We start from the raw sequence: 25440 nt of genomic DNA, 5'->3' as shown, positions 1-25440 counted from the left end.
GAATGTTGTATTATTCTAAGATCTCAAGGACCGACATGGTCCTAAAAGCATTCAGGACTCTCAAAGTAATCATGACTTTGGTGCAAGTTTAATTGCTTCTGTCTTAGTTTGAACTCTGCAAGTTCTTGACTTGGGTTTATACCTCCTTTGGAATTTCAGTGTCTTTCTGTTGGACTAGCACTATAAATCAGCTGGGAAGCTATTGATTCCTGCTCTGGTAATTCTGCTTTAGCTTCAGACTAGGGTAGAACTAAGCTCCTCATCTGTTCCAGGAGGCTGTCTTGATTCTGAATTTGTTACTCACTCATTATACACCCTAGGGCCTAAGGTCACTCTTTACCTGACATATAATCATTTGAATACAGGTCTCTTACTCAGCCTGCCGTGGATTTATGATCCAGAAGTACGTAGTGACCCACAGAACTACCAGTTGGCACCTGTATCCTAGAAGCTGGAATACTTTGGGATGTGTGCTCCTGGGGAGACCTAGGCCAGAGAGCCACGGACTGCTCTGTTTCCTGTGGTGGAGAGGGCTGAAAGAAATGTGCATGACTTACAGTATGACTCTTGGTTTTCCCAATCAGGATTGGATCTGATTTTCTAGATGTGCTTGGAGAAGTTTGACAGAGAGAGAGAGAGAGAGAGAGAGAGAGAGAGAGAGAAGCTTTCTGTACTTCCTGCTATTGTAATGCCAGAGAAACTGAGGCAAGATAGAGATTAGAGAGTTTTTAATATTTTATTTGAATTTCTGAGAAGGAGAGATTTTCTGGGGGGGGGGGGTAGATCAGAATGCATTTGTCCCACCCAGGACTGAATTGGACTTTTCATCTCAAAGAATTCAGCATCTAATGTGAGATTCTAATGATTTTTGTTTGGATCTAGAGATCAGGGGAGACAAAGGCAAGGGGTGAAGTTCCCCTGATGAGCACGGGAATTTCCAGGAAGGGACAATCAATTTGGTTCTGACAGGTTGGGGATAGGACCATAAATTCTTGATAACTTAGGAGGACTTAGGAGCCAGGTTAGGTTGTCTGAACTCCCCCTTATCTGAAATTAAACATTTACAGTTTATAGACCCTATAGTAGTGAGCTTTAAGTTATATCAGTCATGAAGGAGGGATTTGCAACCAGGGGGAATTGAGGCAGAACAATTCAAAGAACTGAGGCAGGACAATTTAGGGAAACTGAAGCAGAATAATTTAGGGAAACTGAGGCAGAACACTAAAAGGAAACTGTGGCACAACACTATTCCGCTATCTTGGCCCTTTCTTCTCCATAATTTTCATAAGAGTAAACAAAGAACAAAGAAATCTAATTTAATTGGTGCTATACTTTTTGAATGTGGCCCTGTAAGAAATGAGGCTGCTTCACGAATGAATATGTTCTGTTAATTGAGGCTTCCAAGCAGAGAGCCAATCATCACTGGTTGGTTATATTCATTAATTATAGGATTTGATCTAAGACTGGTATTCTTAAGACTTTTTTCATCATGACCTCTTTTGGCCTTTTGGTGAAGCCTATGGATTCCCCTCTCAGAAAAATGTTTTCAAATGCATAAAACATAGAGAATGTCAAAGGAAGCCAGTTGTATTGAAATACAGTTATCAAAATGGAAAAAAAAAAAATCAAAGTTCATGGACTCCCAGTTAAGAATCCTTCCCTAGATGATATTTGTATTTAAGAGGGTATTTGGTTTGCAGATTTAGGACTGAAAGGGACTATAAATCACTGAGTCCAAGTCCTTCATTTTATAAATGAGGGAACTAAGTCACACAGATGTTAAATATCTTGGCCTAGCTCAACAACCAATCAACTCCTGAGACTATTTTCCTTAGTCCTAAATTGAATGCGCTCTCCACTTGATCTTCTATTGCATCCAGGATCATCTCCAGTTGTCCTGTTCTATACCTAGCCACTGGACCCAGATAGCTCTGGAGAGGAAAGTGAGGCAAGTGACCTTGCACAGCCTCCCTCACTTAAATCCAATTAGCATTCATGTCATGGTATCACCTCCCTGATGTCATGGTCATCTTCAAGAAGGAAGGACGAAACAACAACAATAATTCCAGAGCATGCACCGTATTAAAATTAATTTGTTATTATAAGAATGCTTTTTAAGAACTGAAGGCATTTGCCATTTGGCCTCATGTCCTTAAAGGTGCATATACCATGCATAGTTATAGTTGCCATTTCCTCTTTTGCAAGCAGAGACCTAGAAGGGAAAACTAAATTTGTTCAACTCAAGAAATTTTCATTTTGATGGTTACTACTCATTACCTAGACTAATGTTGAGATGAGATTTTTTTTTTTTAAGAACACTTATTATACTGAGACATAGAAAGACATATATGGCCTGAAATGTAGAATTCAGAAGAATATGGAATTGTTTGTATGAATTAATGCCACTTAGGGTAGTTATTTAATAAACAGAAAAATAGGATATGCCAAGATTTCAATAATGTAAGTGAAGGGAACAAGTAATGTTTAAATATTATGCTTAAGATTTGCATTGGAAAAGAGATAAGGAAATGCATGTGTCTTCTTTCTTTAGCATGTGGCTATGAACTGTTGAATATTATATTTTCTGGCTGATATGGTCATTCTTAGGCTTGGCTATTTTTCATTGTTAAAAGGAAAGGCTCACTGGTGGTTATATTACCGAGAAATGCTTATAAAGTTAAAAGAAACACCAGGTGGCATTGGTAAGTGTGTGGATGTGGATGTGTGTGTGCAGACACATGCACATGTAGGTCCACACCTTCACTTAAGTAGCTTAGCCATTCCTCTTTGGAAGTTTTATTTTCCTGCATAGTAATTAACATTTCATTGAATCAGTTCAGATTACACAACACTTTAACAGCTGGCACGAGTTCATACCTGTTTTCATTCCTTTTTATTTCTGATTCAATCACTTGGCTTTGTAGGAATGATTGCATTACCTGCTCTTAACACTTGTGAAAAAATAATACTACTCACATGGTACCATTACTTTATCAAAAGCTGATAGAGAATTGTTCATCTTGATTTAGAATGAAGGCTTGTTTTCACTTGCCCTTCCTTTATGTTTAGATTCATCATGCCTTTTGAAGTCTTCATTTTTTTAAGGCTCATTCCTAATAGACTAACCAGTTAGCTGTAAGGCAGGTTAGTAGGTATCTAATCTTATCTTGAATATTGCCTACACCCCTTTTAGCCTCCCATTTTCCAAATCTGTTTATTAAATTAATGAAAATATGTGTTGTTAGAATTTAAGATCATGCTTGTTAGTTTTGTTTCCCTAGCACTTATAATCCTTGGCATGTGATAGGTGCTTAATAAATGTTTATTGATTTGACTTTAGGAAAGAATAGGAAAGGGAACTGTGGTACAGTACAAGGAGCAATAAACCTGTAATTTAGAGATTTTAGATTCAAATAACAGCTCCTGCCTCATCTCACCTGTGGGCCTTTGGGTAAGCCATTGACACCATTCTATTGAAAACATTTATTGAACATTTACTAAATATCACTAAAACACTCATTAAACACCACCCACTTATTAACACAGTGTGCAAAGCACTGGGATGCAGGTAGAAAAGACCATCCCTTTTCTCAAGCAGCTCATGTTCTTATGAAGGAGAGAATGCACAACCAGTCAAATAGAAAGATCCCATGGCCCTTTGGCTGTAGTGGTGAAAATGATAGCAATGAATTTTCTTTAATGTTATTTCCACCAATGAAATCGTCAGTTTTTGAGATGACAATGCCTAGGAATTTGATGATAAGAATTTTTTTTTTTTCTGGATCTTTAATACTGGGTCTACTGAGATGGTAGAGCTGCAGAATTATTTGCTGAACTATTCAGGATGGGGACAGTTAGGTGGGGCACAGATAGAGCACCAGCCCTGAATTCAGGAGGACCTGAGTTCAAATCTGGTCTCAGACACTTATCACTTCCTAGCTGTGTGACCCTGGGCAAGTCACTTAACTCCAGCCTCAGGGTGGGGGGAAAACCTATTCAGGATGATCATCATCAGGACTGATGGTGGTAGGGGTGGCAGGCCTTTGGGGCTATAGGTCTTAGAATAACTATCAACTTCGGATGGAATGTGATTTGGATGGTTTGATCTTCTTGGTATATTACCTTTTTTAGGTTGTCTTGCTGTTTTAGTCAAGCTCTTTTTTACCTCATAGTAGTTGATTGGTATTTCTGGCTCTTTGTATGTAGGAATTTCTTCCCCAGATGATGGTTGCTGGGATTGGGATAAAAATAGAACTGCTGGTCTTGGGGGCATTGTATTCAGGATCATGGACTCTTAATCAAGCCTACAAGGATCTAGTGGTCAAGTCAACAAGTATTTGTTAAATACTTGTTGACTAGATTGTTAAACATCTATGTGCCAGGCATTCTACATGCTAAAGAAAGGTAAAAAGTTTCTACTCTCAAGACCATCACAGGGTAATAGTGGAACTTCATGCAAACAAGTCTACACAAACAAGATGGTGATGGGGGCTTTCACTGGTGCATGCCATCCCTCTCTCCCTCAGGATGCTTTAACCTCATTTTACTTCCTGGACCTTAGTTTCCTTATCAGTAAAATGAGTGAGTTGTGGTCTTTTTAGGATTCTTTGACCTGATAACAGAATTCTTTCCTTAGTTTGGATTTTTAGAGTTTGTTCCAAGACCACTGCTTGTTCACATTTGGTGTCCAGGTGGTCCTTACGATGTTACAGATGCCAAATCAGGATATATTCTTGCTAAATGAGGCTCCTAGTTCACAGAAAAAAAAAAAGTCAGCAGAGTAGGCTTTATTCCCTGGACTTTTTAACTGCTAGAACCTCACATTTGTAGAGAAATAAGTGGAAAGTTTTCATGAAGATCACCACATCCAACAATGTCTGGGTCTTTCTTCCTTTTATCATATATTTCTTCACTTTGAACAGATCTCCCAACTCCACCTTATACTTTGTGAAATAGAGAATTAAAGGTGCTCTTTGTTGATTTACCTGGAAACAGGTGTGGTCTGTGGTATGTGGTCTGTTAAGTCTTTTGCCTAGGCGATCTTGTCTTTTGCCTGGAGGCCTATTTGGACTCTCCAGGTGCTTTTGTGTTTGTCTTTTTATTGTTTGTACACAGGAAAGGGAGAGAGAACCTTGGATGTCTTTTCTACTTTTCTTAGAGTTGTTTTTACTGCATCAAACCAAGCAGCTGCCTTTAGAATGTGAGCTTCTTGAGGACAGGTTGTTTTTGTTTTTCTTTGTAATCCTAGCTTTTAGGTACCTAGTAAATGCTTAATACACACTTATTGAATGATTATTTACCTAGGTAGGAAAAGAAGGTGCTGTTCTACTCTCTGTAAGTGCTATGCTTATTGAGTAGGAGTCATGGATTTAGAGGTAGAAGGGATTATAGAGGTCATAGAATCAAACATACTAATTTTTTATAGATGAAAAAAAATTGAGGTTTCACATGGACAAAGCAGCTTGTCCGGGATCACAAGGTCCTAAGGGATCATAACTAGAATTTGAACTTAGGATCTCTGATGCCAAATTCTAGCACGTGGAAAGAATGAAGCAGCCAAATGGATCAACAGATAGATTGTTAGGTCTGTGTTCAAATATGGCCTCAGACTTGGCTATATGACTGGGCAAGTAAATTAACCTCAATTGTAAAAAGGGGGTAATGATAGCACCTACCTCACAGGATTATTGTGAGGACCAAATGAGACAATAGTTCTAAAGCCCTTATAGTAGACACTTAATAGATGCTTGTTCCCTTCCCATATTCTGGGTTTTCAAACTCTTGTGTGTGTGTGTGTGTGTGTGTGTGTGTGTGTGTGTGTGTGTGTGTGTTGGGGGTGAGAGACAGGGGAGAAAGGTGAAATGGGAGTGAAGATGACATCTGCTTTCCATAGGAAGAAAGGCTTTCTTTGGTGTTTCAAAATATTCACTGTATTTGAAGAAAGGAAACAGACTGGATACAGGCTCAAAATTCATTACCCATGATTGTTATGCATTTTTTGTTGGGAGGTGAGGTGAGGGAGTTTTTATCTCTTATTTTATTACTATAGGGACTGTTCCTGTGGGCAAATAGTTCAGAAGCACTTATTAATGCCTGCTATGTATCAGCCTAAAGTTCTAGGAATACAAAAGAAAGGCAAAAATCCCCAAACCAAAACAATACAAAAAGCCAATCTCTGCTCTCCAGGAGCTCATAGTTAATGGAGGAGATCACATGTAAGTAGTTCTGTACAAAGAAGATTTGTGGAGTGTGTGTATTTTTATATTTATATGCATGCACACACATATATACACAATATATGTGTCTGTATACATATGCATTTATATAGATTTACCATACTCTTGATAAACATATCTATATCTATCTATCTAGTTATTTAAAAGACATGATTTCAGAGGATAGATACTACTATTAAGGAGTCCAAGGAAAAGCTTCTTTTAAAGGTTGAGGCTTCAGTTGGGACTTGAAGGAAGGGAAGATGAACAAGGAGAGAATTCCAGGCATGGAGGTAGCCATTGAAAACATCTCAATCAGTAACTGGAGTGCTTTGGAGAAATCTCAAGGAAGCCAATGTTTTCTGATTGCAGAGAACAAGAGGAGGGAGGAAGATATAAGAAGAATGGAAAAGTAGGAAGAGGCTGAGTTAGGAGGGTTTTAAAAGCCACGTGAACAATTTTATATTTCCTCCAGAAAGTAGTAGGAAGCTACTGGAGGGGGTTAGATTAGAGGGGTGACATGGACAAAATGATGACTCATTTGAAATATGTTAAAGTCTGAATTTCTTGAGATATTAACAGATTAAGTGATCTGCTTTAGATCACACTTTTAAAATATGTCTGAAAGAGGTCTTAAACTGAGATATTTTTTGACTAATTTAAGGCTAGCCCTTCATCTATTTGATCATGTTGCATATTCCTTTTATGATAGTGGTTACATTCAAAAGGAAGCAAAGAAGGAAACAAGCATTTTTTGCTTACTATGTATCAGGTACTACAGATAAAAATACAAGCAAAACCAAAAAATATTCCTCTCCTCAAGTAGCTTACATTTTTAATAGGGGGAGAACAATGATATAAAAAGATATGAAAAGGTAGGGATAAGAATGAAGAGACCCTATTGGTGATAGGATTTTGAAGTTAAAAGAAAGTCAGGAACAAAGAAAATCTGGAGGAGAATGAGGATAGATGGGCCTGGGTTTCTTTACAAAATGGAGGCTCCCAGAGGAATTCACCATTGATAGAAGGGATGGTGTAATTTTGGGGAGAAGTAAACTAGGGTTAAATGGGTCAAGATAGATGATAGGCTGTTCCAGGGAAAGAGACTCATGGTACTGAGGGAAATTCCTGCATGAGCTAGTGTCCTAGTTTTGATGTCAGGAAAAATCAGTGTTAGGGCCAGGAGGGGAAACATAACAATACCTAAAGATTTTGTGACTCTAATCCCAATTCAAAAAGCTTTGACATGATTTTCTTATTATTCTGTAATTTTTCCCAGGGGATTTCTCAGTAGCATTGTGTAGTGGAAGAAAAACTAGATTTAGAAACAGAGGATCCAAATTGGAATCCAAACTATGGTACTTCCTTCTATTTGGGGCAAGTCTTTGTACCTCATTCTCCTTTCCTATAAAATTATTTTTTTTGGTCAAGTTTTATGCATTATCCTTTTGAACATGTTTAATCCCACCTTACTATCTCAATACTGATAGCGTCACTGTGGAAGGAGACAGTAACTATTTAAAGAGTGGGTGGACCCAGTTGCAGATCTTCCATCTCTCAAAGGAAGGTGGAGTCTCCCTGGGCAAAGCATTTCTGGCATGAATTGAGAGAGTTAGACTTATTTGAGAAGAAAAAGTTTCAAATATTTTTCAGATAGGATCAGTTGTGCAAGTTAGAAAGGAGAAGTTAATGCCTTTCCTGAGCTTCTATAATCCATGAATTTCAGCATCTAACATTCTAGGAAACTTGCATGTCTCTCTTTTTTTTTTTTAACCAAAGATAACTTTTTTTCTGAATTCTTCCTAAAAGATAATTTTTAAATGAATAATAAATTTTAAATATAAAATAAAATTTCAAAATGAAAGGGCCAGAATTTCTCAGTGGAAATCAAACTGCCCTTCTGTACATAATTGTGTATTTGTTTGAACCTTGATCTCCCTTTCCACTCCCCCATTCCCCAATAGAATGTAAACATCTTGACAGTATTTTTTAAAAATATTTTTTATTTGTATCCTCAGCATTGGCCATATAGTAGGTGCTTAATAAATGCTTATTGATTGATTGATTGATTTGGAAGAGGACTTAAGGAAAAGCTGGCTCAATTTTATCTTTTTTGTCATCTGTCAAGTGGGACAGGCTTTGAAAAGTTTAGATTAATCATTTGCACACATTTATCTCAGTGAATCCATTTTGTGGTATCTGGAACTCAAGGAAAAGGGTTAATTAAGGACACAATATAGTTATCTTTTCATATTATATAATTCTTGGTGCAAGACAGTCTCAGCTTTCTAGAAGTCTTAAGAGAAGTCAGGATAGCAAATTTTTTTCTGAGTAGTTGATTCCAAATATTATCTTAACCATTTTGGTTGAAAATATTTCCTTATCATTAAACAATATTTTAAATATTTTAAAAAACCTTTGCTTAATGACTCAAGTTAATTATTAGAAATACTGATGGACCCTCAGGACCTATTGAGATATGGAACTTTTTCCCCATACTAAAACTTTTCAAACTCCTACTATTTTTGTATCTGTGTTTTAATATTTTTTTCTCATTTCTTGCTGGAAGTCAGTATTTTTCACCAATTGGTAGCCTATGATAATTGCTCTCACTTTCTAGTTGATTTTATTTTCTGATTGGCTACATATTGTAAACTAAGAGTTAATAAATTTGGAATGAGGATTTTTTTTTTTTTTTTTGAGGGAAGTATGTCATCAACTTTTAGTATTCCTACTTTTTATTATTTATTTTGGCTGCTCAGAGATGTTTTGTTTTTATTTTGTCTTATTTTTACTACCTTCCTGATTCTTGGTGTTATGAATAAATGAGATTGAGAGACAGTAGGCTTATGGATAAGCAATAATAATATTTAACATTTATACATACATATTATAAGTACTATGTGGAAGACTCTGGGCTAAGAATTTAATGAAAATTATTTCATTTGATACTCAGAACAAACCTTGGAGGAAGGTGCTATTATTACTCCCATTTTACAGAGAAATGAAATGATTTGCACAGGGTCACATAATTAGGTAAGTATTTAAGGTTGGATTTAAACTCAGATATTCCTTCAGCCCAAAACTCTATCCACTGCACTATCTAGAGAGATATTTGGATATTTTAGAAGGAATTTTTTCTTTCTAACTTGATATTTTTTGGTAAGCAAAAATGATGAGAAAGGTGAAAGTATTATGGTTTAAAAAACTGGATAAAGCTAGAACTTATTTAATATTTTATACTTTGCAAAGTGCTATGCAAATATGATCTGCTTTTACCCTCTCAGCAATTCTAGGAGATAGATGCTATTATTATCCCTATTTTATAGATGTGCAAACTGAGGCTGAGAGAAGTTTAATGATTTGTCAGGTTCTCATTGCTAGTAAATGCCTGAGATAGAATTTGAATTTGAAATTTTTCTGCCTCTGAATCCAATATTCTATTTACTATACCATCTAGCTACCTCAGTTATGATAGATGGAATACATATTTCTCATTGTTCTACTTTTTTCATCATGGAATTATAAACATCAATTAGGAGAAGAGAAAAAAAAGGGTAATGACAAAAATGTGACTACTGGGTATATATGTATATATACACACATATGAATACACATACAATTTCTCTATCAACATATATACAAATAAACACACACACATACATACTTCAGTGGCAATGCTGTGTTGGCATTTTAAGCCTTTCATGAGAATAGTTTTTACCTTTATTTCCTCTTAAAATGTAGCACAATTAATCCCAAACCCACCCAGTGTTCCAGGATACGATTACAATTTTATGTGTCATCCCAACTTAATGGAACAGAGCACAGCTAAGTGAAACTTAGGGAAGAAAATTACATGCTGTAAATGAATTTTGAGGCACATTAACTTCCTTTTGGTTCATAACCACTTCTTACTTTTCTTCAATCTCCTTTCATCTATTCATCTATTCCTTGTTTCCCCCTACCTTTTCCTGCTCTTCTCCTTCCCATCAAAAGCATCAAACTGTTCCCAGACCAGTGTCTATGCACAGGTTTACATAAAGCACGAGCAAGTTGCATCATTTTTTCCTTCTCATATCCGGACAAGGGCTGAATAGTTCTGTGAGGTGTGCTCCAGACCTGTAGTGATAGAACTAGTGGGAAAATTCCAGAGACTGTTGGTAAATGGAAGATTCTGCTGAATAGCAATTAGATGCTTTGGGATATTTTGGGCCTTAACTTAAAGGAAGCAACAACAACAACAACAAAAACAAACAAACAAACAAAAAAACCTCATACTCCCAATGGCCAGGGGAAAATGAAAAAAAAAAAATAAACCAAAACCAAAAAATAAAATTTAGCTATTTAACATTTGTTTGTGTTCCACATTCAATTGCATTTCCCTGGGAAAACAAGTGGGTTGCATTTTGATGTCTTTTGTTGTTATTGTTATTTTGTTTTGTTACCTAGTAGCATGTCCATGATAAGGCCCAGGTAATTCAGTTTAGTATATTGTTGTGTACTTGGCTGATATTATTTTCCTGTTTTCAAGAGAGTATAGTTTCCTTTCTTATAACATTGAAAGAACTGTTTAAATGAGCAAAATATTTATTTTTTTTTGCTTAAATAATCCTTATTTTCCTTTATCATCAGCCTAATTTCTCTTGCATACTACATTTGGGAAAAATAAATGAGCACAGGAAATAATAAGATGTTATTTTATGGGCAACATGTTTTTTCAACTTGGGAAGTCACTTAGGATGGACAGAAACACTTTCCCATTTTCTTTAAGGTCTATCTTGTCCTATTGATTATCATCTCCTCCCTCTCCCTCTCCCATGTCTCTCTTCTCTCTCCCTTTTTCTCTCTCTCTGCCTTTGTCTCTCTGTCTCTCCCTCTCTGTCTTTCTGTCTCTCTGTCTTGATCTCTCTCTTTTTCTCTCTCTCATTCCCATCCAATTTTGAAATTCTGTGATTCAGTAAAAAAAAGAATAGATAATTGAAACAAGAATATGACATTTAATCTACAAACATGCTCTGGTCCAGTGTGTTTCAGTCCCACAAATCTGGCTTCTGATGCCACTACTATATTGAAAAGCACTACTAATGATCGCCTTACTCCTCAATTCTGTGGTTTTATTGATGGTTCACACCTTCCCTGCTCTCTCTGGTTTTGATATGCTTTTATCACTTTCTATTCTTGTGGGCTTATGGGACACTGATGATTTCTGGTTTTCTTTTTATTTGCTTTACTGTTTCTTCTCAGTTTCCTTTGCCAAGAAACACCATCCATCTCAAGTGTTAATGTTCTTTGAAATTTCATCTATCGCTGGGATCTCATCTGTTTTTTTCCATTGGTTCAATGATCACGTCTATTTGGATAAGGGGTGTGTGTGTTGTGTGTGTGTGTGTGTGTGTGTGTGTGTGTGTGTGTGTGTGTTTGTGAAAGAAAGAGAGACAGAGAGAGAGAGAGAGAGAGAGAGAGAGAGAGAGAGAGAGAGAGAGAGAGAGTGTAAATAAATATATTCACTGAACCCTAATCTGTTTTTTGGATTCCAGTCTAAATTTCTACTGGTCATCTCCACTTTGGAAGTTCTGTGAACTTCTTAAATTAAATATAATTAAAATGTTACTCACTTTTTATCTCTCTCTTACTTCCCTCCCCAAATAAACCAAAGCAAAACAAACAAACAAAAAAACAAACTTTCTCTTCCTTCAAATTTACCTGTTTCTTTTGAGGTAATGCCATCCTCCTGGTCCTCTATGTTTGTAACATTTGTAACCTAGTTTTCTCCTTGATTCTTCCTTTTCCTTCATCCCCTTACATCTTAATTCTTCTTTCTCCTTTGCTTCCTACATCTGATTAGTTGTCAAGTTCTGTTAATCCTATCTTCATAACATTTTTCATATCAAATGTCATGTCACCTCTTATGTATCTTAGTTCAAGTCTTTACTACCTGTAGTTGAGATTATTTTAATAGTCCGCTCTCCGGTTTATTCTCAAACACTGGCAAGAATAATTTTCCTTATGCATAACTATGAGATTCTTGGCTTAAACTCTCAATGGAATGGGAAATCCTTGATTGTGGCTACTGGTGTGGGGGGGGTGTGTGTGTGTGTGTGTCTGTGTGTATGTATGTATGTGTGTGTGTAAAATCCCTAGTCTAGCAAAATATCATATAATAAATATTTGTTTAATGCTCCTATTTTTTCCATTAAACTTTTAGCTATCTCTCTTGAATCAGGATTGCTCTAGTGTCTAGTGTCAGTTTAAGAAAATTCATTGGACCTAGTTGTGTGACCCTGGGCAAATCACTTAATTCCAATTGCCTCAGGAAAAAAAAAAGACAGAAAGAAAGAATTATAATTATAAGAAGGATCCTAAGATGGAAAAGACAATTTTGGGTCATTCCCCCCCCCCCCAAAAAAAAAAAAAAAAAAAGTACATTTGAAAGCAGATTGGCATAGTAGATAGTTAGCTATGGATTCAGCAGAACCTGATTTTAGGAACTACTTTTGATTCAGGCTAATTCTATGACTTTGGCCACGTTTCTAAGAGACTTGAGTGACATAGAATGTTTTGCATTAGGCGAAGATGTTCCTAACTGAGGGCTCCCAACATGAATAAAATCTGTTCTTCAAACAAATCAAATCATATATACTGTGAGGTTTGTAAAAAAGTATATAATCTCCTCCCTGTCCAGGATTAGCTCCTAATCCTATAACTCATCCTGTTAGCATGCCCTTTAACTATAAAAGCAAATGTCTGAGCTTTAGTGATAAGAGATGCTTATGGGAGTGGTTGGATGAAAGCTTGGTGCACTTTTACACTTAATCTGTCTTGTATTTCCCCTGGTGCTTTTATTGCTTAGGTATAACCAATTAAAAAAAAAAAATAAGCTTCATCAAGAAGATGGCAGGGTCCTTTAAATTGACATTGTAGTCATTTTTCCTTTAGAGGTATATTTATAACCTATATTTTGGGAAGCTGAAAAGTTATACTGACTGATATATCATTTCTGAGGACAAAATTTAAAAATATATAACATTTTATACATATATATCATGCTAGTTTTGAGGATTGACATGTGTAGTAAGTAGTTCATGATAAAATTGGGTAAAATAGTGGAGGCTATGGAATCTTCACAGGAAAGCTTAAAAATAGGGATAGGTATTTTATAAAATTATAGCAATTTAGAACTGGAAAGTCCTTCAGTGATCACTTAGTTCTACTCCTTAATTTCTAACTAAGGAGACCAAGATCCAGACAGGTTATTTGCCTTCTGATTTAATTGCCATCCTACCTGTAGCCTTGGAGTCATTTAAATGGCCACTCTTGAGATCTCTTTCAGTATCTTATAGATGTAACTACAAGGAGTATGTATCTGTTCAAAATGCCCTGGACTTTGCATTTTCTTGGTTTGAAAAAGTTAGCAATTGAACTGTGCATTTATGCAGGTTCAGCAGCCTTATTCAGAGAAGTTTAAAAATACACATTCGCCCCTGTCACATGTTGATTCTCTCCATAGATCATATATCTAAAATTAAAACCAGATGGCTGAGTATTTTTAAGAGAGATGTTGTGAGAGCTGTGTGCCATTATGGATTTTAAAGATGATATTCCTCATCACCATCGATATGTCAATGATGTTTAGTCCTTAGATTGATTTTTTTAAAGTGGGATTGGGAAGTTAGATATGTAAGCCATTCAAATTTTTCTTTATGTGTGTGCACATGTACTTGTGCATGCTACAACTTGGTGGGAGAACATCCATACAGTGTGGTATTTGGATAATGCTTATATTTCATAGAGGGGATTTTTTTTTTTTTTTTTTTTTTTTTTTTTTTTTTTTTGCTAGAAGCCACTATTGAAATTGGGTCAGGGGGAGTTGATCCTTCTTCTGAACACCATAACACCATCCCTTAACTCAGCAGTTCTTAAAGTATAGTTGTTTGGGGAACCACAAAGGGGTGGGTATATTGATATTCAGGAGAATCCTTTGGTCAAAATTATTTTCATAATAATATTGACATTTTAATTTTTAATGTGGTAAATATTAATAGATATAGACCACAAAACTAAAAGCTCTTTGGAATCATCAGTAATTTTTAAGAAGTCCTTGGATCAAAAAGTTTGAGATTTTCTGTCATAACCAATTGAATTAGGTCAATCATTAAATAATTATTAAGTGTCTGCTGTGCAGTAGATATTGTGCTAAATTATGGAGGTACAGCACAAGGCAAAAGACAGCCTTTTCTCTCAGGGAACATCCTGTTTAATGTATATTAATAGTTAACCTTTATATGTTGCCTACTTTGCTAAGCACTTTACTATTGTTATCTTATTTGATGATTGCGAGAACTCTGGTGGGAGGCTTTTGTTATTGTTTAGATATGTCCAACTCTCCGTGACTCTATTTGGGATTTTCTTGGCAAAGATACTGGAAAAGCTTACCATTTCCTTTTCTGGCTCATTTTGTAGATGAGGAAACTGAGGCAAACAGGGTGAAGGACTTGCTGTGGTCACACAGCTGGTAAGTGGCTGAGAACACATTTGAATCAAATTTTTCCTGAATTTCAAGCCCAGTACAATCTCCAATTTGCCACCTGGTTGCCTCAAACTAAAGCTGTAAGTTTGACTTCTGGCTTAGCTGCTGATTATGGAACTTTGGGTAGATCACTCTATCCTGGATTCCTTCCATAGATCTTCAATGTGTAATCTAAGGATAAGCAATGCAAGTGTACCTTGTAGGTAAATATGCAGATCTGCCAACATAAAGTACTTAAGAAATGCTAATACCTTTCTGACTGTTACTTAATCAAGTCATATGCTCTAGCATCTATGTTTTAAACCATCAAAGAAAAAAATAACTTGTCATATAAAGGAATGTACTATGGGGCTAGCAGGAGAAACATGGTATGGCAGTCCAGGGTAGTGTTTTGCAATGTTGTAGAAAAGTACCCTGACAACCTGTGTTGAGGCCTGTGGTGCTGGCATGGAGTAGTCCATCAGCATTATTGAAAAGCTCTTATTTATTCATTAAAAAATGCCTATAAGAGCTTGCTGTTCATATCTGTGTATCCCTGGGGCATGAGGCAAGGGAGAAAAATTCTCTCTAGTGGAATGAGGGATCAGGAAAACAGGGTGGCTCCACAGTGACTTAGGTCATTGCTATTATTTGGGAGCAATTAGGAAAGACTGAGAGTGAGAAGATAGTGAGCCTTGTGCTGTGTAGAAGGATGGAGAAATGTCAGAGCATTTCAGTTTTCTAGTGAGTTTATTGAGCCATGCAGTTATAGAATTATTGGCATGGATGGTATTGGCTTTTGTTTGTGTTGCTTCTCATAGTTGCTGTGACAACTTGGTCAGAAATGTAGATCATAGCATCCAAATTTGAATAAATAGACATAGGATCATATTCCTTGTTGGATGTACTATAGAAACAATCTAATCTAATCCTCTATTTTACAAATGAGGAAACTGAGCTCTAAAGAGGCTAAGTGGTTTCCTTAAAGTCATACTTGTAAGTGACAGAACTGGGATTCATCTTTACTTTTTTTTTTTAAATTGAAACTTTTTATTTTCAAAACATATGAATGGATAATTTTTCAAAATTGACTCTTATAAAGCTTTGTGTTCCAAATTTTCCTCTCCTTCCCCCCACCTCTTCCCCTAGAGGGCAAGTAATCCAATACATATTGACTATGTTAAAAATATATGTTAAATCCAATATATGCAGGCATATTTATACAATTATCTTGCTGCACAAGAAAAATCAGATCAAAAAGGAAAAAAAAATGAGAAAGAAAATAAAATGCAAGCAGACAACAAAAAGAGTGAAAATTATATGTTGTGATTCAGACTCAGTTCCCATAGTCTTCTCTCTGGGTTTGGATGGCTCTCTTCATCACAAGATTTGAAACTGGCCTCAGTCATCTCATTGTTAAAGAGAGCCTAGCCACATCCATCAGACTTGATCATCATATAATTTTGTTGTTGCTATGCACAGTGATCTCCTGGTTCTGCTCATTTCACTTAGCATCAGTTCATCTAAGTCTCTCCAGGTCTTTTTGAAATCATTCTGCTGATTGTCTCTTACAGAACAATAATATTCCATAACATTCATATACCATAATTTATTTAGCCATTCTCCAACTCATGGGCATCCACTCAGTTTCCAGTTTCTTTTACTACAAAAAGGGCTGCCACAAACATTTTTATATATGTGGGTCATTTTCCCTCCTTTATGACAATTTATCTTTACATTTTACCCATGAGTACACATTAGGTTATCAATAAAACTTGTTACTAAATTAAATGTGGTAATAAAGTTTTGAGGTTAAATATGTTGAAAAAGTGGGACTATGATAACAATTTTCAATATTTGGTTTTTAAAGTATTTACTGAAAAGAGGAAAAAAGCAATAATTTTAAATGGATTTGAAAATCTGTGTGGTTTTTCCTTTTTTTTTTTTTTTTTTTTGGAGGCAATTGGGGTTAAATGACTTGCCCAGAGTCACACAACTAGGAAGAATTAAGTGTCTGAGTCTAGATTTGAATTCAGGCCTTCCTGACTTCATGGTTAATGTGCTATCCACTGCGCCATCTAGCTGCCACTTAGCTGCCCTTTTTTTTCTTTTTTTAGAAAAGCCAAGTCAATATACTTAAATGTATTTCCCCTCCATAATCCATTCAGTTGATCAATTCCAGTTAATTATTCAAAAAACACTACTGTGTGCATAGATCTAAGGGATAGCAGAGATTATCTGCCTTCCCAGAATTAAATCTCAGGGGAAAGATGGAAAGAAGATACAGATACAAATAAGAATGATGTTAGTAGTTAATTTCGTTGATCTACTTCTTCCCTAACCTGTCTTATGGATCCTTTGAGTAGTGAATGTAAGAAAATGAAGAAAATTTAGAAACAAAATTAATCAATAGAAATTGAGGAAAATATTAACTTTTGGAAAGATGGTTTCATGAAGGAAGTGGCAGCTGAACTGGCTCTTAAAGGAAGAAAAAGATATTATAATAAACAAGAATGAGGAGGAATGTGTTCTAAGTACACAATATACTCTGTGAGAGTGCACAGATAGGTAGAAAAATGCTGGTTAAGGTGAACAAAGAGCTGATTATCCATAGGTATTTTGGGGACAGTTTATAGAGAACCTTAAATGCCAGGTTATGGAGTTTGTTATTTTTTTCTCCCTAGAAACAAGACGGAATCCTAAAATGCTTTTGAATAATGGACATGACTGATTTGTGTATTAGGAAGTTTATTTTGGTTGGTATGTGAAATATGGAGTAAGAGTATGAAAACAAATGTTTTGAGATACATATATACTTATGTTTGTAAATGTGAAAACATTCAGAAAAACACAAATTGTGAGTAGCTTGAATAAGGAATGAAAGCTGGACAATCTGAGTGTCCCACTTGTTCCCTCAAAATTTGGAAAAGGTAAGGAAGGCCTTTATAGCATGTTGACTTGTCCTTTGGCACACTTTTGGTAAGAGACAGACTATTACACCAAAGAGATAGGAATGGATAAGTTGCAATCTGCTTTGTTTGAAGGAACTCTCAAATTAATTAGATCATATGCATTTAAGAACGTTTGTATATATTTTTGTAGATATATTTGTATGTATGTGAATATTTGTTTTTTTGAAAGTAGGTATGAAGATATGTACAAAGTAGATATGAAGATATATTATGGTGGCTTGAATAAAGCCGGGATCTTCCAGCATCCCAGAATAGAAAAAGAGGAAGAAGATTATCTATTTCTAATTTTGTTTCTAAATTTTTATATCACTGTAGCTCCCTTTTGCTGCTATTACTTCATCCTATAAAACTGCCTCCAAAACTTCTTGTCTGCCCTTTTAAATTATGAAAGCGAATACAAAAGTATTTATCCAAAATTTATTACAAATGCTGGGTGATGCAGTGGATAGAGTGCTAGAACTGGTGTTAGGAAGACCCAACTTCAAATCTGCCTCAGATACTTTGTGATCTGGGACAATCATTTTACTTATATGCCTCAGTTTCCTTATCTGTAACATAGAGATAATAATACTTCCAGGGTTGTTGTAAGGATCAAATGAGAGAATAATTATAAATTACTTATACAAATATTAGCACTCCTTCTATAGCTACTGTTACTACTCTTACTATTACTGCTACTGATGTTACTTCTATTACATGTAGATACAGACAGGAGAGAGACAACATAGAGGTCTGGCTTTGGAATAGGATTCAAGTAGGTCCAAGTTCTGGCTTAGACACATTAATTGTGTGATGATGGACATGTCACTGGCCTTCCTAATTCCCTCAAAGCCATTATGAAGAAGTTGCTGGTGCATGCATTCATTGGGGATTTTGTATACCAGAAATGTTCTTACATGTTGATATCATAGGTGTGGAATGACAGCAGCAACAAAAAATAAGTAATGGTAAAGGTTTAAAAATAGATGCATCTGATAGAGCACCGCACCTGGAGTCAGGAAAACTCATCTTTCTTTCTGTCTTTCTGTCTTTCTGTCTTCCTGAGGCTGGGGTTAAGTGACTTGCCCAGGTCACACAGCTAGGAAGTGTTAAGTGTCTGAGATCAGATTTGAACTTGGGTCCTCCTGAATTCAGGGCTGGTGCTCTATCCACCGCGCCACCTAGCTGCCCCAAGACTTGTCTTTCTTAGTTCAAAATTGGCTTCAGACACTTGCTAGTTGGGGAACTTGGGCAAGTCATTTAACTCTGCTTGCCTCAGTTTCCTTATCTGTAAAATGACCTGGAGAAGGAAATGGCAAATCCATAATCTTTACCAAGAAAACCCCAAATGCAATCATGATGAGTTGGACATGACTGAAGTGAATGAACCACAAAAAAAGTGTAATAATTGATAAGGGCACCTAATTCAATGCTTGGCGTCCTACTATACCTCCATCATAAGTATCTCTTGTTTCTAGTGTCCTTATTTCCTTCCTTCCTTGCCTATATCTACAAGTAGCACCTAAGGTGTAGGTTAGGGCTGAAGAGCTTAGGAAGACAATCTGGAATGTGAGTCTTTTTTCTTTGTTTCTTCTTGGGATTTGCTAATCTTCTATCCATTCTAACCATGCTTTTTATCTTCAGTTTGCAGCTGTGCCGCAGGAGTGCCTTGTTGGGTATGGACACCTCTTCCCATACATGGAGGATCAGACCAGCTAGAGAAGTCCCCAAAATACACGATTGCTGAGGTCTTTCTGAGACAAGGTGGACAGCTGCCTTTGGCCACACAGCCATGCCATTTGGGCTGAAACTTCGCCGGACACGGCGCTACAATGTCTTAAGCAAGAACTGCTTTGTCACTCGGATCCGCCTGTTAGACAGCAACGTGATAGAGTGTACGCTGTCGGTGGAGAGCACAGGGCAAGAGTGTCTGGAAGCTGTGGCTCAGAGGCTGGAGCTCCGAGAGGTAAGGCTGAAGGGAAAGAACCAGCCATTTATCTCTAGCATATTTTTCAGTCTAAGAGGACTGTTTATGAGGATCCTGTTATTATTAGCCATTGGCATGATTTTATCAGGGAGGTTTGTGAAACTTGATAGTGTGAGAAACAAGGACACCACCTAGAGTTTGTACTGTGTTTTGGTCCCCATTTGTTTCTTTTGGGGAAAGTGGCTTTTCTGGGAGCTGGAAAAGAAAGGCCATCTCTCCAGCAGATGGTTTCCAATTTTGAAATAGTTGAGTGGTTTGGTGCTTTTGTTTTCTTTATTTGTATTTGACTTAAAAAATAACATTGCGAATAAAACTCCTATATATAGGTTTATTACAGCTGCTTTGGGGTTTCACTATTGTCCTACAAATTGAAGGAAAGAGACAATCACAAAGAGTGAAATCATCATTTTATTTGTGACAACTTGTAAAATAGAGAATGGGAATTGTTATTTCCTTGGGGTTTCTTAAATATATGACTTTTTTGCTTTTATTCTTCATTCGTGTTTGTGAACCCATTTGGGGTTTTCTTGGCAAAGAATGGCTTTCTATTTTCTCCTCCAGTTTATTTTACAGATGAAAACAGAGGCAAATGGGGTTAAGTGACTTGGTCAAGGTCACATAGCTGGTAAATCATATAGGTAGTAAATGTATAAGATCAGATTTGAACACAAGAAGAAGGGACTTCTTGGCTCTAGGCTGGAGTTCTGTTCACTGTACTACCCAGCCATCCTTACCTATAAGCAGTCATGCTTATGAAACTCTTGGTCTTTTTTTTTTCTTTAGAAAACAAAACACAAATGAGTCCGTTTGTCTCTCTGATGACTTCTTAGATCAGATACATCTAGCAACCTAGAGTATCAAGTCCATTTTTGCTCTCTCCCAGTTTTAAAGACCTCCAAGGAAAGATGTTATTAAAATGCCACTCTTGTTGACTAGAAAGAGGTGGGGAGTCTTGCAGCTTTGGGTGTTCTATGTCTGGAATCTACACAGTAAACATAAGGTCTTATTCTAAACATGATTGTTAAAAAGGAATGTCATTAAAATGCACAGTTGGATATTTGCTCAAGAGCCATCAAAGGTGAGACCACCTGATTTGAATGGAGGCTCCAGTCTACAAGGTTAAAAGTAGAATCAGACATACCTGAAATGTGACAAAAAGGTTATGCCCCAAGTGTATTGAGTATTAGAAAAAAATTTAATTGTAAAAAATGATTTATTATTAAAAAGATACACATAGTTTTCAAAGAACACGTATTTCATAATGAAATTGATGATAAAATATAGAAAAAAGTATTATTAATGAAACAATGTCTGATCAAATTAGATAACATAGTAAAGCACTTACACTGCCTAGTACATTTAGGTACTATATAAATGCTCATTCCCTCTCTGTTCCAGTACTTAGCACAGTGTCTGGCGTATAGTAGGTATTTTCTAAATCTTGATTGAGTCTGTCAGTTTTTTAAAAAGTATATATTAAATTTAATATAAAAATAACAAAACTGCTTTGTCTGTGTCTGTTTTGAATTTCCTTCTGCTCTTCTCTATATTTCAAATTTTTCTGTCTCTCTTTATTTCTTCTCCTTCCTTCTTTCTTTCCTCCTTTGATTCCTTCCTTCTTTCCTTCCCTCTTTCTTTCCCTTTCCCTCTTTTTCTTCCTCATTCCCTCTCTTTTTTTCTCCCTGTCTCGTCTTTCTCTGTCTATCCTTTCATCCCTCTCTCCTTTCCCCTCTCTTTCTGTCTCTTTCTTCCTCCAACCTGCTTTGTCAGTATTCTTTATTTTAATTACATTTAAATTTGTACCACCTGATGGAATTTAGGAGAAGCTTGGTGATGTATTATGAGACATTCTAGTCTTTGTAATTAATAGATTCAAGCAGAGGTCAGATGATTATATTTAAACTGATCTCCAATGAGTATGAATGGTGAATTCTTTGAAGGCATTGTGTTTTCAAATTCTCTTTGCATATTTCCAGAGGCCTGGAATCAATTATTATATTTTACACAACTTCTAATAGTGCAAAATCAATACATGAAACTGCTTTCTTGAATTCATCACAGATTCACCAGAGTAGAGGATATGTATAGGATTGGACACTTCTCCCAAAGAAAGGCATTTGCCTGGTGCCCCATTTTTTCACTCTTTTTTTTTTTTCTAACTGTATGACCTGGTCCGTCTCTTCATTTGTCCTAAATTAGGAGGTGTTGATGTTCAATATTGGGTAAGAAGTTATCTTTCAGATTGTCATTATTTCCCACCCCATAATAAATTGTTGTCCCAGGTGTGTGCAGGAAGCATTTGCTATGCTATTGCTTTTTGAGGCAAACTAATTTTGTAGTTGTCCAATTATATAAGAAGTCATTGTAAAATATGCTGAGCCCTGTAGGAATTGTATTATGAAGAAATTTTATTCTGTACTTTAATTGAGGTTTTCTTTAGAAAAGGTTTACTTTGCCATTTAATTGTGCAGATGACTTAAAGCCCTAGGTTAACAACATTAGATTGCTAAGATTATTTGATAGAGAGAGAAAAAAAAAACAGAGGTCCCAGAATCTAAAGAGAAATTTTTAAAAAAATGTAGTGGAAAAAAAGTGGTCCTTACAGCATCTGATTTTAGATTACAATACAAAATGATTTTTTAAAAAGTTGGTACCGATTAAATTTGGAGAGGTTGATTATTGGAACAAATTATTTATATAACATAATTAGTGAATCTATTAGACTAGTGTTTGATCAGCCCAAGGATTCCAACTCTGGGGTAAAGATCCACTTGGTTAAAAAAAAATCCTGCAAAAACTGGAAAGTACTTTGGCAGCAGTTGTTTAGATGAATACAATATTGTATAGCACAATTAATTTTAGATGGATATATGACAAATATAAAAGGTGTATGAATCACAGTAGCAAGATATGGATAAGAAAAAAACTTCTGGTGAAATAATGAATGGTGAAGATCATAAATGGTAAAAATGCATAATGTTGATTGCATAAAATTTAAAAAGATTTGGAATAAACAAAACTAATGTACCTAAGGTTATAAGGAAAAAATTAACTGGAAGAAAGTCCTGGCAACAAGTTTTTCTGATAAATATCTCCCTTTTGAGATATATATAAGGAGTAGGATCAAATTTAGAAGAGTAAGAGCATTATATGAGTAATAAGGGTCAAAGAATGTGAACAAAGTAATTTTTAGTTTTTAAAGGAGTAATCTAATCTATTTTAGAAAATGTTCCAAATCATGAATGAATATAAAAATAGAAATGAAGTGTTCTTAGGTTTTGCCTCATACCCAACAAATTGATAAATAAGACAAAACACAGAAACACGGGCATTATAGTGCTATGGTTGGAGGCATTGGTCCAACCATTGAACATTATGCCTCAAAAGTTTTAAGCTGCAAAACTACTTCTAAGTTTATATCCTGTAGTGATAGAAGAAAGAGGTAAAGAACTCCTGTGTAAACATGTTTGTTATGTACAGCCCCTATTTTTGTTGTGGCAAAGAACTGGAAAGTAGGGGAGTGTCCATTAAATGGAGAGTGAATGAATAAATTATTTTATATTAATTAGTACTGATATGTATAAAACAATAATAATAAAATTAATGATGTTATATAAACATAATAAAATATTTTTGGCCACAGAATTCACAAAGGGGAAGTTTTCAGAGGAGTCTGGGAATAAGACTTATATGAACTGTTGCAGAGTAAAGTGAGGGAAATTAAGACAATTTTTACAATAACACTATAATATATAACAGCATTGTACAGACAACTTTGAAAGACTTAAAAACTTTGAGGAATGCAGTGGCCAAATAGGATTTCACAGGACTTATAGGGAAATAGCTTATGCAGACCTGGACATAATGGATGCAAGATTCAGAATAGACATATAATAGGCAGTGAGGAAATTTGTTTTGCTTGATTTTTCCCCAGGGGAGAAAATGAAGGAGAAAGAAAATGAATACTTTTTAATTAGGCAAAAAAGATCTAAAATAAAATAAGTTACTTTATTTAAAAAAAAAAAAAAAAAAAAAAAAAAAAGGATGACAGCACCAGAATTTGAAGCTAGTCTTTGATGTGTTTTTCCACTATGTCCTTTTTGAAAGGATTTTACTTGATTATCTGCATGGGGAAATGGGAAAGAATAAATTTACATGGACCAGGAATACATTTTACTCCTTTTGTTACTTGACATGTCATTCTATATACTTCATCTTATAGTTGGTTAAATGTTGCTTTCTTATATGTAACATTCAATTAAAACCTTATATGGCACGATGAAATGATGAAATATGTGTGCTTATTTTCCCTTAATCAGCCTTGAAAAAAGTTTCATGTTAATTTTATGCAAACTCACCATTGGCCCCTTGTTGTAACATTTGTTTTCTAAAGAACAAAGCTTCTTAAACAATGGGTCTAGTCCCCATATGGGGTCCAGTAACTGAATGTGGGAGTCTTGAAAAATTTAGCTACAATAAAAGGGATTATACTGCCAAAATTTAATTATTTATGTAAAAATATACAAGTGTATCCATCTCATTAGTATGCAGATTTGCTTATCTTTAATAAATGGTAAACTTATATGTATACCAAATAATTATTTTAAAATAAATTTATTTTTTATCAGTATTTGATTTATACTTATTTTATAAACTTATATACTTGTGACTACATAAAAATTTCTTGGGCAAAAATTTCGGTTATGGGTTTAAGAAGCCCTTATGTACAAAACATTCATCCTAAGGCAAATCTGCCTGGGACCTCACTCAGGGTAGGTTTTTTTTTTTTTTTCGTTTAAACTAAAATACCAAAATGATCTCATTATTATGGATCCTTCAGACAACACTGCATTGATGAGTTAGTATATTTCAGTTCTTTGAATATGGCCCAAAACAAAATCCTAGGGAATATGCCTTAGAGTTTATTTTCCTCCCTATTTTACTACTTATTCTAAATTACTTTCTAGTGTTGCTTACCACTCTCACCCCCCCATACCCACTTCATTCCTACGTGGTTTCTTTTCTGGTGCTAGAAAATGTGTTTGTTGAGATTTGATAAAATAAGCAGGATCTGAGGAGAAGGAATTACATATAATATTACTTAAATAATTACCCATATATTAGATAACTCTAAAATTCTCTGACCTATTGACAGTTGCCTATGCTTCTTTTCCACATCACCAGTAATATTCATGTTGGGACCTGGATATCTCACAGTTGCATTAACACCAAGGGGAAACTATCTTTTGGCCTCAATTTACTTATTCTTCCCATTGCATTATTTTGCTACAGAAATAGTGCTTTGGCTCCATTTGTTGGCACTTTGCAATTAAAGCACTGTGGTGAGTGGGCCCTGTTGTAAATATGCCCACTCCCATATTCTAAGAGGAATGCATTTTTGTTTTTTTTTTTCCCTCTTCCTGTTTCAGATATGGTTGTGAATACACTTGCAATCCCAGTAGTCACTTGACTGTGTAGCCATGTGTGCAAACAAGGCATTTGGATGAATAGCTAAATAGGCATCAATTATGTAAAGCTTCTTAAGGGAGTAGAAATTGTTTTTTTTTTCTCCCTCCCTCCCTCTCTCCCTTTCCCCCTCCTTTCCTCCCTCTTTCTTTCCTCCCCTTCTTCCCTCTGTCTCTCTTCCCCTATCTCTCGCCCTCTCTGAAAATGCGTGGTGTAGCTGCATTGCCAGGATCTAGAGTTGTTATTATCTGTCCTTTGTTTAGTGATCACAGGGTGATGTCTTGACTTTCGAATGAATTGGTTTTGAGTGAATTG

General features: G+C 35.6%; 1 protein-coding gene across 4 annotated transcripts in view; it reads left to right on the top strand.

The window, feature by feature from the left end:
• PTPN14 (protein tyrosine phosphatase non-receptor type 14) overlaps positions 1-25440 on the top strand; it is a 240869-nt gene that overhangs the window by 90838 nt on the left and 124591 nt on the right. For 3 of the 4 annotated variants that reach the window (XM_074309148.1, XM_074309144.1, XM_074309146.1), the window contains one exon: positions 19317-19638. In XM_074309148.1, coding sequence (XP_074165249.1) covers positions 19465-19638 — 174 coding nt within the window. In that variant the 5' untranslated portion in view covers positions 19317-19464. Of the gene's footprint in view, positions 1-14675; positions 14728-19316; positions 19639-25440 lie in introns of all 4 variants that reach the window. The other variant, XM_074309145.1, reaches the window with a different exon arrangement.

This window comes from Sminthopsis crassicaudata, chromosome 4 (assembly GCF_048593235.1).
Source record: "Sminthopsis crassicaudata isolate SCR6 chromosome 4, ASM4859323v1, whole genome shotgun sequence".
In the NCBI taxonomy this organism is placed as follows: Eukaryota; Metazoa; Chordata; class Mammalia; order Dasyuromorphia; family Dasyuridae; genus Sminthopsis; species Sminthopsis crassicaudata.
This window is presented reverse-complemented; position numbering and strand designations above follow the sequence as displayed.